Source organism: Trichosurus vulpecula, chromosome 2 (assembly GCF_011100635.1).
Source record: "Trichosurus vulpecula isolate mTriVul1 chromosome 2, mTriVul1.pri, whole genome shotgun sequence".
Classification (NCBI taxonomy): Eukaryota; Metazoa; Chordata; class Mammalia; order Diprotodontia; family Phalangeridae; genus Trichosurus; species Trichosurus vulpecula.
Genome location: NC_050574.1, coordinates 222,786,999 through 222,799,937, shown reverse-complemented (window position 1 = coordinate 222,799,937; position 12,939 = coordinate 222,786,999). Strand labels below are relative to the sequence as shown.

Below are 12,939 nucleotides of genomic sequence, written 5' to 3'. Positions count from 1 at the left end.
GAATTTGAGCTGAATCTTGAGGGATCTCTGGGTTCTGACAGGTGGAAGTGAGGAAAGGATTTTGGGGAGAGGAGGAATCACTCCTGTCACTTACTTGAACTGCAAGTTTTCTTCCACATTTTTTTGGGTATTTTCTCAACATTTTATATTCCTAATAATGAATAATGAAATAAAGAAGTTTATCAATTTACCTCTATGTCATTTAAAAATTCTATTCTGTTTCAGTTAACTCCACCAGTTAAAAATGTGATGCAGTTTTCTGTTTAACAAGGAACTCTCAGTGACTTGTAGTTAATTAAGAGCTAAAACTCTGCAGTTCAGCTGCCAAGAATATATTGAAGATCTGAAAGCCACAGACTTGATGGAACTTTGGAAGACCCTTGCTATCTTTACCAAAGGCTTTTCCTAAGCTGTCCCAGGCCAATGAATGTGAACCTATGAGATGTAACATAGTATAGCTGAAAAAGCATAGGGTTAGGAACTTAGTCCTAACAATCCATGTAAACCTCAAGCAAATCACTTAAACTCTCTGTGCCTCAGGGTACCATCTGTAATATGGGGATAAGAAGACCTGACTAAGTTTTTGTGAGGCTGAAATGAGAGGTGTGAAAGTGATTTGAAAGATGTAGGTGCTACAAAGCAAGATGTGATTATTTTAGGATAGTCATGGAAAATACAATAGTACTTTCTGTTTTTATTAAGTGACAAAAATCTAAAAGTGAGTAATTTATTAGAGAGGCATTGTTTTCTACTCTGACTGCCTTGGTCTTAATTTTTGTATGGGGCCTTAATATCACAATTAAGGACTCATAGCTGGAAAATTCCTGCCTTGCAGATATTACGTCATCCTCATGCCTTGACTCTCTTTGAAGATTTTGTTTATTGGACAGACCGCCATACTCAGCGAGTCATCCAGGCCAACAAGTGGCATGGGGGAAATCAAACAGTAATAATTTATAATATTCACCAGCCTCTGGGAATTGCTGCTGTGCACCCGGTTAAGCAACCTAGTAGTAAGTGAAGCTAAGATGTGTAGACTGGGGTGTGGGTAAAAGAAACGCATTTACTCTGGGAATGCTTATGAGATTGTTACTGAGTCATTTGTTTGCTAGTAAATATTTGAACTATAGGCTCCCTGGATTTCTTTGCATCTTCCCGGTTTCCAATACTGCTATTTAACACTATAAACCTCTTGTTTGGACAGAAATAAATCTGAATTTGTGAGTAGCCTAAGAGAAACTGATTTATAGTAGTAGTTTCTCATGGCCCCTTGGTCTTGTTATGTGCTCTGACTTGCTGAGTTTATATGTTAGACAGCAAGGCTACTGTGATCACCTTAGAAGCAGGGTGATACAGTGGAAAGTGTGGGATTTGGGGTCAGAGTACTGGGGTCCAGCTCTCAGTTTTGTTATTGGTACCTGAGTGACCTTGGGCAAATCACTTAACTTCTGTGAGATTCAGGTTTCTCATCTGTAAAGTGAACAGTTTTGACGGCTTCAGTATCCCTTAGTATATGCCCCTATGATTGTGTGATATCACAGATCATTCTCTTTGTTGGTGGAAAGTACTCTTGGAATGCTGTCCCATGCTATTCTTTTCTGATGGGCCAGGGAGATAATTCAGCTGGTCTACAGATACACAGATACGGAGTGTGTACGACACTTCAAATGTCAGGGAAGAAGAGACAGATGACTCACAATTACAGCATTTTGAGCTGGAAGAGACTGTATTAATCATCTTTATCCAATCCCCTCATTTGGCAGATGAGGAACTGGTTGATGAATCTGGTGAATATGTGATTCTAATACTCTAACTTTAGTAAAGTTTTCAAAGCTGGGATAAAAGATATCAGGATGGGAGTAAATATCCTAGACATTTAGCAAACAGAAAACAACTTTTGGTACAGATTTGCTTAGTGGTAAATCTCTTAAATCTAAGGATAGACAGATAAATAAATAGGGATTAGCATCCATATTTTGTTGGCTTATTAGCGACGGTTCCATTCCCGACTGTACTTGCTTCCTCTGTGAACTTAAGCAGGTCATTTGTCCCTGTCGCCTCTTGCTTGTGTGAGATATCTGTCACTGGGAAAGAGGAAGATAGTGCAGAAAGTTAGGGGCAGGCATAAAAGCTCAGTTAGTTTGTGAAATGGATGCTAAAATTACTTTGCTTACAAATGTGAATTGGTGTAGGAGGACCATGCCCTTGTAGTACACTGTACAGGAGAACAACGTTGTACTTGATACACTGTATTAATTTTTGTATATGTGATTTATGTTTTTTTTTAAATTGCAGGTACAAATTCATGTACATCTGCTCCCTGTAGCCACCTGTGCTTGCTTTCTTCATCAGGACCGAGGTTTTATTCTTGTGCTTGTCCTTCAGGGTGGACTCTTTCTTCTGATTCTGTTAATTGCTTGAGAGGTATGGTGCTCATTCTGTCTCATGATTGTAAATGCACATGACTTTAGAGCTGGAAGGGACCTTGGTGAGCACTTCGCACAATCTCCTCATTTTGCATATAAGGAGAATGAGACCCAAGGTGAAGTGACTTACTTAAGGTCACGTAGCTTGTGAGTGGCACAGCTGGTGTTAGAACACAGATCTGACCTCAGTGCCTTTGTACACAGTAGATGATTAATAAATGTTTGTTGAGTTTTTGAAATGAACCAAAGAGCCTAATATTCTTTCTGCTATATTGTACTGCTTCACTTAATCTCTATTCAGAAGATAGATAAATCAATAGGCATTTATTAAGTACCTACTGGGGTGCTCATTTATTAAGCAAAGCGGCCAGGCATTATGCTAGGGGCTAGGATAAAAGGAAAAAATGAGATAGTTCTTGCCCTCAAGGAGCATATTGCTATTGGGGAAGACACATGCAAAGTAAACCACAAGGTAATTTTGTTGGGGGGGACTCGCAGTTGAAGGAGCTAATCAGAAAATATTTTACATAGGAAGTGACATATAAGCTAAATTTTCAAGGAAGCTAGGGATGGAGGAATCATGGTATAATTTGTAAAGAATAATGGTATAAACCAGGGCTGTCCAACCTTAGGTTTTTATTGAAACAATAGACAATATATTTTGATTTGCCATTTTAGTGAGAGCTCTGTGGTAGCTCGGCTTCATTTACTAAAGCATTTATCTAAATTTCTATGCTTGTAGGCGGGCGCATAAATCACACTGCGAGCCACATTTTGGACAGCCTGGTATAAACTGTGAAGACATACTGGATCCCTATACTGATTGCTTATAAACAAAATTGAAAGCAAAAACTTTCTCATTTTATTCTTTTATCTTGTGCATCTGTAATAGGAAGGCAGCATGGCATATAGTGTATAGAATGGCAGAGCTGGCCAAGGAGTCAGGAAGATCTCAGTTTAAGTCCTGCCCCTGATAAAGGCTTTGTGATCTTGGAAAAGTTATTTAATATCTCAGTGCCTCAGGCAAGTCTTTAAGACTAGAAATTGTGGAGCAGGTGCTCATCTGCATTGGTAGAGGGAATTTCCACACCAGGAGTTGCTTTCACAAATGAAATCACGGTTTTGGAAAAGAAGAAAAATCCATTGTGCCTTGCATAGTGCCTTACACATTTGTTGTTCAGTAACCCCATTTGGGGTTTTCTCAGCAAAGATAGTAGAATGGCTTGCTATTTCCTTCTCCAACCTTACACATAGTAAATGCTTAATAAATCTCATTGGATGGGCTTGCATTGAATTGAGATAAATTGCTTGTATGGTACCTATCACATCTGGACATAATGCTATGGGTGTGCATGCAAACGAATCATTTCTTGGTTCACCTTTTCTCTCATATAGTGGGTGAAGGTGAGACTGTTACAAGGCAGAAGAATAGAAGCATCTAAAGTCTGTAACTGAGAAGTAAAATGCAGAACTTTCACTATATGAAATATTGTGCGCTATTACTTTAGTAGTTTGCTTTTCTCATTGCCTCATTGATATTTCCCTTACCCGAATGGTTAATGCTCATTAGACATAGCATCCTCTCTACAAAGAGCTTTGTGTTATAGCGAATGAGAAAATAAAAAAAGACATCATTGTTCCACTTGAGGAATTTTCTTTGGGAAAAAGCAAGATAATGTCACGGCCTTGTGACTAAAGCAGTGCTTTTTCTCATTCTTCTCTATTGTTTTGAAACTTAAATGTGTGCACAAAACCCAGATCTCCAGGCGTACACTAAATGAAGTGAAATAAATGTATTTGGTCAGTTGATGAAAGATGACAAGAGGCAAAGCTTAAAGAATGATCTTCAAATGGCACGTTATTTCCACAGCAATTGATTGAACTTTTCTTTTTAGAACGAATATTGGATTCTCTAATCTGAAATTAAAATCAGTTTCCAAAGGGAAAATATATCCCTAAACCAGGAAATTTAGGGTACCTTCATATAATACAGATAGGCCAGATTTACTGAAAGTCAGATGCTTATCAAGAAATAGTACTGTGCCATGATGGTTGTTCCTTCCATGGTGAAAGGTTTTAATTATTGCTAATGGTTATAAAAGGATAGACATTTGCCATTTTTCTTCAGAGATTTACTCTGAACCTAATCCTTGTTGACATTTCTTAATTTGTCTGCCAGCAAAAAAGATTAGACTTAGCCATACACATTTGGGATACAACGGATTCTTTCAGCATAGCAATATTGTTGAATTACGTGCTGGAAACTGGCATCTCCAACATGACTAACTAGATGGTGATTGATGGGTACTAATTCTTCTTCCATTGCATCTTTTGTTGATTCTCATATGAACTGCCTATTTTTTTCTATGACCTAGGCAGACTTTTTGAGATGGAAACTTTTCAGTCTTTACAAATCAGTTTCTGAGTGACCTCAATATGTGCTGATTAAAAGTAAGGCTAACCCTTTCAATAAAGAGACTTAGGAGAGGTACTTTAAATTGATCATTTCAAACAACTTCTCTATTCTGTCCTGGAAAAAAAGCAATGCCTTTTGACCAGTAGTATTGGGAAATTATAGGATCATAGATTTAGAGCTGAAGGAGATCTGAGAGGACATCTAGAACAATATGTTCCAGTTGAAGAAGAGAAGCCTAAAAAGGTTAAATAACTTGCCCAAGGTCATATTGGCAATAAGTAGATAAGAGAGAGCAGAGACAGGATTTGAATCTAGGTCTGCTGACTTGAAATCCAGCATTTTTTCCATCATATGATAATATATCCAACATGAAGGGCCTCTACTTGGGACATTTAAATGTCATTCTTGGGTTCAAATTTAATTTTTTTTTATCACTTTTGCTTCTAGAACCTGAATCTATTACCATTCATATTAATAGGAAACACATCATTAGACCTAACAATAAATTATGTTTTCAGTCTTGAAATTCTGTGAAACCCTTAGACAGAATGCACTGTGATGATCCCAGGTCATTCAATTCTTTCCCACCCCTGACTTCTTATTCCTCCTAGTTTGGTTTTTCTTCTTTGTCTATGTTTATGTATGTGGTGGGTTTCAATAAATCCAATGCCCATCTTCCTTCTTTTACAAATGGTACTTTTTAATACTACTGCCATCGCCTTGACTATCCTACCTACTGCTTGAATCACTACCATCTTCCAGCGTTCCTCTCTTCTTAAATCAGCTTCCCAATCTTCCGGTAATTATAACAATGGATGAAGCCACATTTGGTGCTTTATAAGTGTTCACCCTTTAGGGCATACATGGGTTGCCAGTGGTTTAGATAGAAGCTGTACAATACTACAAAAAGGAAGCAAGACATCAGTAATAAGATAGGAAATGAGTATATTTTAGGAAGGAGAATTGCAGTGGCATTAGGGAGAAATGAAAAGGTTTTCCCACCATCAAGCTTAGTCTTATCCTGCTATGGGTAGGAACTGTGCCGACTCCAGCCAAGGGAGAGTTGCTTACTTAAGGCATTTGGGGATTGGGTCTGAAAGGATTTTTTGAGTCTTTTTGCTTTTAGTAACTATGGGCATTTGTAACATGCAAGACAACAAATATTTCTCAATTTGACCTGACGGCTTTTACAGGTTCTAAGTCCAATAGGCAGTGTAGTATGATGGATAGAGAGCTGACCTTGACCTTGACACCAGGAAGACCTGAGTTAAGATAGCTCCTCTGATACACATTGGCTGTGTTACCCTGGACAAATCACAGTCTCTCAGTGCTCTGGGCCAAAGGTGTCGAATATGAACCATCAGACTACATGGGCCCACAATGCTCTCTAAGAACCAGATTAAATTGGGAATATTTAACAAAATAAATAAAAATACAATAGTACATAAATAACATTACATTTTAAAATTAATTAAATACACTGTCCACGGGGATTCTTATATTTGAATTAATGGTCTATTCCTATTTGAGTTTGACACTGTGCTCTGGGCAAATCTCTAAAACTGTAAATTTCAGAGAAAGTGCAGACTACATTGGTAGAGGAAGTTTCCTTATCTGGGAGTTCCCAGTTCCAATGAAATAATAGATCTACTCTCTATCCATATCCTAAATTCAGCATATGATAATAAAATCATGTCTTTGAGATTTTTAGACTATGACCTACTTTTATTATTATTATACTTCCACAAAAATTCAGAGTCCGATAGTCTAGTACTAGTTATTATGGTTTCTCAGAAAATATTTATGCTTAAGTTGATAAGTATAATTTTTCAAAATACTAGAAAAAAGGAGGCCTAAATTAAATGTGAACATAAAATTAGTACACTTATTTGTCAGCAGAATCTTTCCAAGTTCACTGATTATCAGGTAAAAGGGAAGACGTAAGTCTTTAATCATGAGCCATGTGTCATTGAGCCATCTAGGAGGCTCAGTGGATAGAGTACTGGGCCTGGAGTCAGGAAGACTCACCTTCCTGAGTTCAGATATGGCCTCATACACTCACTAGTTGTGTGACCCTGGGCAGATCACCTAACCCTGTCTGCCTCTTTTGTAAAATGAGCTGGAGAAGGAAATAGCAAAACACTCCAGTATCTTTGCCAAGAAAACTTCAAATGGGGTCACAAAGAGTTGGACATGACTGAAAACAACTGAACAACAGTATATAATTAATAATCATAGTATATGATTATATGTACATGATATAATAATCCAGGATTAAATCTATAAAACACATTCTGATGCTATTTCCTTCTTTTGAAGGAAACATACAGTGAAATTGCATCTATGTTCTGCTAATTTGGAACTTCGAAAATTAGGACAGAAGTTAGCCTAAAGTTTTCATTATTTTGAAAATAATTTATTGTCTACAAGCTAATAACATAAATAAAGTTTTAGGAGGGATACTTAAGTTTCGTTGGAGAACGTACTTTTAAACATCTTTAAAATATTAAAATTACAAATTTATATATAGATATTTAATTTGCTAAATGTAAATCATTCCTATTTATGAATAAAGTTCTCCTGAAGACATTTACTAGGCAATGCTTGATTAGCTTTTATGGTTGTAATTTTGTACATTTTGAAACTAATATGGCATAATTTCTTTAACATTTTTCTAAAGTTCAGACTTAGAAATTCAGACTAGACTCAGGTTTTTTTATGTAACCTTTCTGAACTTCATTTTCCTCATCTGTAGAACGAAGGGGTTGGACAACAGACCCCTTCTACCTCTAGATTTAGGATCCTATAGAAATGAGGTATGATTTTAGTGTTCTGGAACAGTAGAAAGGAACAGCTAGGATGCCCAGTGGGTAGAGTACTTGGCCTGCAGTCAGGGAGACCTGGGTTCAGTCCAGCCTGAGACACTTTACTAGCAACTCACTTTGCTCTGTTTGCCTCAGTTTCCTCATCTGTAAAATGAGCTGGAGAATGAAACACAAACCATTCCAATATCTTGTCAAGAAAACCGGAAATGGGGTCAAGAAGGGTCAGATGCAACTGAAAAATGACTAAACAGCAGTGCAAAGAGCATTGGCTCTAGAATTGGGAAACCTAGATCCAAATCCTGCCTCTAATATTTACTCCTTGTATGACCTTGGCTAAGTCCTTTCCCTCTCTGGATCTCGGTTTTATCATCTCTAAGATGGTGGGGTTGGATTAGATGGCTGCTGAGGGCCCTCATGGTTCTGGATTGAAGATTCTATGATCCTAGTAGCTACTTAAGTAACAGAGGAACTTCCTAATCTGAAATTCATCCAGCATGGAATGGTTTATTATGGAAAGCTTGCAGTGCCTTTCTTTAACAGGCTTTGGAGTTGGAAGAGACCTTTAGTGATCCTACTCTGTCATCTTGCGGATCAGGAAATTGAGTCTTAGAGAGCTGAAGGGACTTACCCACAGTTAGGTGTTTAGTTTCCAAACCAGGATTCAAACCCAGTTTGTCTGATTTCAGATCCTATCTTTATTCTGCAGGACCCTGTTTCCCCTCCATGTAGAGCAGTGAAAAGACCGCTGGATCTTTAAGACCAGATGGGAAATTTAGGACCCCTAAAATTGAGGGTACTGGACCTTACTAAGATCTTTTATTAACCCTTGTATGCTGCTGTGATTGTTTGGATAAATATTTTTTGTGCTTTGCATTTATTGCTACAGTGAAAATGTATCCCACAAAAACGTAACAACCCACTGCATTCCATTTCTCTACGAAGCAGAGAATATTAGAATGGAATTCTGATTGATGTCATATTATTTTCACAGATGAACAACCCTTCCTCATAACCGTAAGAAGGAATATAATTTATGGAATCTCCCTTAATCCTGAGGAGAAAACCAATGATGCCATGGTTCCTATCGCGGGGATACAGAATGGTTATGATGTTGACTTCGATGATTCAGAGCAGTTCATCTATTGGGTTGAAAATCCAGTGAGTGTTATATTTTAGGGAACATTTAAAGTTGCTTTGGAAAAGCCTGAATAATGTCTTTATGAGAAGAATATATTTTGTATTGTGGAAATTGGTGAAATGGTGCAGAAGTGGATGGAATTAACAAGTCTTTTGATTAGTTGGACACACATAATTATATTACTGAAAAGCAGCATAGTGTACATAGTGGATTAAGTTCCAGCCTTGTGGTCAAGAAGACTTTGGTTTAAGATTACACTATAACAGATACTATCTGTGTGACTCATGGGCAAGCCACTTAATATGCTCTAGGCAAGGCAGCTCATTTAGACAATAAGCTGTAGGTTTGCATTGGTGAAGGGAATTTTTGTCTTGAGAGTTCCCTTCATGGTTGAAATGATAGTTGTTTTTTTCCCACAGATTTTGGATGACTTTTTTCCTTTTTAAGTTTTTTCCCCTTTTTTTACCTATTTACATCTAAAAACAATTTTTAACATTCTCTTAAAAAATTTTGAGTTCCAAATTCTCTCCCTTCCCCCCTCCCCAAGAAGCCAGGCAATTTGATACAGATTACATATGTATAGCCATGCAAAAAAATATTTTCATATTAATCATGTTGTGAAAGAAATCAGACCAAAAAAAACCCCAAGAAAGATAAAGTTAAAAAAGATACTTCTATCTACATTCAGACTCCATCAGTTCTTTCTCTGGAGATGGAGAGCGCTTTTCTTTTTTAAAAAATTTATTTTATTTTCAATTCATGGAAGAAAACATTTTGTTAGCATTTTTCATCATATTTCCTTTGGAATTGTCTTGGATCACTGTATTGCTGAGAATAGCTAAGTCATTCACAGCTGAGCATCATACAATGTTGTAACTGTGTACATTGTTTTCCAAGTTCCGCTCAGTTCATTTTACATCAGTTCATGTAAGTCTTTTCAGGTTTTTCTGAGAGCATCCTGTTCAACATTTCATGTAATAGCACAATAACATTCCATCACAATCATATATCATAACTTGAATAGCCATTCCCCAATTGATGAGCCTTTCCTCAATTCCCAATTCTTTGCCACCACCAAAGGACCTGCTATAAATACTTTTTACAGGTCCTTTTTACATATAGGTCTTTTTCCTTTATTTTTTTTTAATCTCTTTGGGGCATAGACCTAGGAGTGGTATTGCTGGGTCAAAGTGGATGCACAATTTGCTCCCCAGAATGGTTGGTTGAATCAGTTCACAACGATAGTGTATTAGTGTCTTAATTCTCCTGTATCCCCTCCAACATTTGTCATTTTCCTTTTCAAAATCACAGTTCTTAGTTAAAAAAATATCTCACATATCTTTGGTTCCTCCCAACAACTTTGTGAGGCAGGTAATGCAAGTCTTATCTTCATTTGACAAATAAGTAAGCTGAAACTCTGAGAGCCTAAGTGACTTATCCATGGTGACATACCTAATAAGTGTTACAACTAAGACTTGAGCTCAGGTCTTCTGATGCTAAAGCCAATAATTTTCCCACCACATAATACTGCTTCCATAATAAAATCTCCTAATGCATGCCAATGCCTGGTACCCATCAGCCTGTGTCTTATTGAAACACTCACATAAAAGCATGAAATTGCCACAGAACAAGGGTCAGCAACCTTTTGCCCTGAGTGCCACCAATTAGGGCTAAACAATGGGTGTGGTACCACTGAATGTCACTGACAGACTTAAAACATAGGGAGAAGAAAAGGGAAAAAAAGAGAAAGGAAGAAGAAAAGAATTAGGAAGGGAATAGAGAGAAAGAGAGAGAGAGAGAGAAAACTAGGAAAATAAAAGAGGTGAGAGAAAGAAGAAAAAAAAGGGAAAAGAAAATGGACATATGTTGGGAAGTTTTTGAGTAGCACCATGAATTTCCCTGGAGGTTACTTAGCAGCCTCTATGTCATGGTTTTTTACCTCTTTTCTGAAGGATGCTTCTCAATAATTATTAATTATTAATTTTATTAATAATTATTGAATAATATATAAATGTAAATTTTTAAAAATAATATACTCTAAATAAATAGGAATTCTTTGGACAAGGTGACAGGAGGACTCTGGCAGGTTTGGGAATGTAGCAAACCTGAGCTAGGAATCTCTCACAACTTCTGTACACACCCAGCAGGAGTCCAATTCCTTCTGTAGATGTGAGTTTGTTACTGAGGATTTAACTTTTGCCTGCATCACTTCCCTTGTCTCTCTCTATCTCACTTTATTTGCTGTCCATACATTAGCTTCCAATGTAACAGAGAACAGCCCAAGATCACCTGGCATCCTGTTCCCCCAGTGGAATTTGAGTAAGAGAAGGTGATAGAAGTGACATAGATGAGACACAGTTTGGGGCTACTTGGCTTCAGAATAATATACCACTTTCTTGAGACCAAGTTTCCAGGCCCTCACATTTCACATCTTTGGTGGAGTCATTGTGATCATTCTTCCTGTCATAAAAGAAGAAATATCTTTATAGTTAACCTTCATTTATAATCTAAGAAGTGAATCCTGTTTGCTCACTCCATTCAAGCTGGAGAACATACATTTCAGTCCATACACTTAAAATTCAGTTTTGTTATGTCACCAGTATTAAGGAAGGAAGGAAGGAGGGAAAGAAGGAAGGAAGGAAGGAAAGAAGGAAGGAAGGAAGGAAAGAAGGAAGGAAGGAAGAGAGGGAGGGAGAGAGGAAGGGAGGGAGAGAGGAAGGGAGGGAGAGAGGAAGGGAGGGAGGGAGGAAAGAAAGGAGGGAGGGAGGAAGGAAAGAAGGAAGGGAGGGAGAGAGGAAGGAAGGAAGGAAACATTTATTAAGTGCTTACTATGTGCCATTCACTGTGCTAAGCACTGGGGATAAAAATACAAGCAGAGAGAAAGTTAGTCCCTGCCCTCAAGAAGCTTACATTCTACGGGGAAAGATTGCACATAAAAGGTAGCCAAAAATGGGAGGAAGGCTGCAAATGAAGATGCCCAGCTTGGTAGCATGGTTTTGAAGTCCAGAAACCAAACTCAGGGCTGGGAAGGGGAATTAAGGCCAGTTTAGGCCCTCCATAGAGTGGAGGTCCCAGGAGCAACTGACTAATGGGAGGAGAGAGTGGGGCCTTACAGAGGGATATTCCAGGTTGAGAAGGCTGAAGGGGAGATTTGATCTTCCAGGACAAAGTGGTTTCAGGTGATGAGGGAAGTTCTAGCATGAGGCATTGGCAGAAACATGGTTTTGACATCTGACAGCCAGGAACATTTACCAATAAAAAACATATAGTAGATGTTACTTTTGCATCAAATATATAAAGTGTTAGACAAATAAAGTTTTTGGTAGGAAAAGGCATGTTCATTAAGAATCCCTGTCTTTAAGAGAGGGATGGAAGGAGAGATAGAATTTGGAACTCAAAACTTTAGAAATGTTTAAAAATTGTTTTAACACGTAATTGGGGGAAAATAAAATACTGTATTTTTTTAAAAAGAATCCCTATCCTTGAAATTGTCTCATTTTCTTTACCTTTTTTTCTAAGGGTGAAATTCACAGAGTGAAATCAGATGGCACCAACAGAACAGTGTTTGCTCCTGCATCTGTTTTGGGATCTCCATTAAGCCTAGCTTTAGACTGGATTTCTAGAAATCTTTATTATACCAATCCTGGAACACGTTCGATTGAGGTAATTATTCCACAATCCTCTTTAAATAATAGCTAGCATTTATACATATATGTGCATATATATATATATATACATATAAGACTTATAGAATACTTTACATATTAACTCATTTGAGCCTCCCTCTAACCATATGACTAAGTGCTATTATTAGCTCCACTTTATAGATGAGGAAACTGAGGCACAGAAAGTTTAAGTGATTTGCTTTGTGTCACAAGGCTAGTATCTGAGGAGGGATTTGAACTTGGGTCTTTCTGATTCCAAGTCCAGTGTCCTATGTACTGTGCCAGCTCTCTGCCTTGCTCCTGAAATGAGGAATTTTTTTTAAAAAAATGGTTCTCTCACCGTATAAAGATATCATTTAGAAAAATAATAAATTAAAAATAAAATAATAAGGCAGATTTTGAAATTATTGAAAAAGAAATATACTGAGGCATCTAGGTAACTCACTGGATAGAGTGCTGGTGTCTGGAA

General features: G+C 37.5%; 1 protein-coding gene across 1 annotated transcript in view; it reads left to right on the top strand.

Moving 5' to 3' along the window:
* Positions 1 to 12,939, top strand: part of LRP2 (LDL receptor related protein 2) — a 263,004-nt gene that overhangs the window by 132,667 nt on the left and 117,398 nt on the right. Inside the window, 4 exon segments of the mRNA XM_036745398.1 lie at positions 836 to 1,013; positions 2,296 to 2,424; positions 8,659 to 8,825; positions 12,325 to 12,468. Of these exon segments, the coding sequence (XP_036601293.1) occupies positions 836 to 1,013; positions 2,296 to 2,424; positions 8,659 to 8,825; positions 12,325 to 12,468 (618 nt within the window).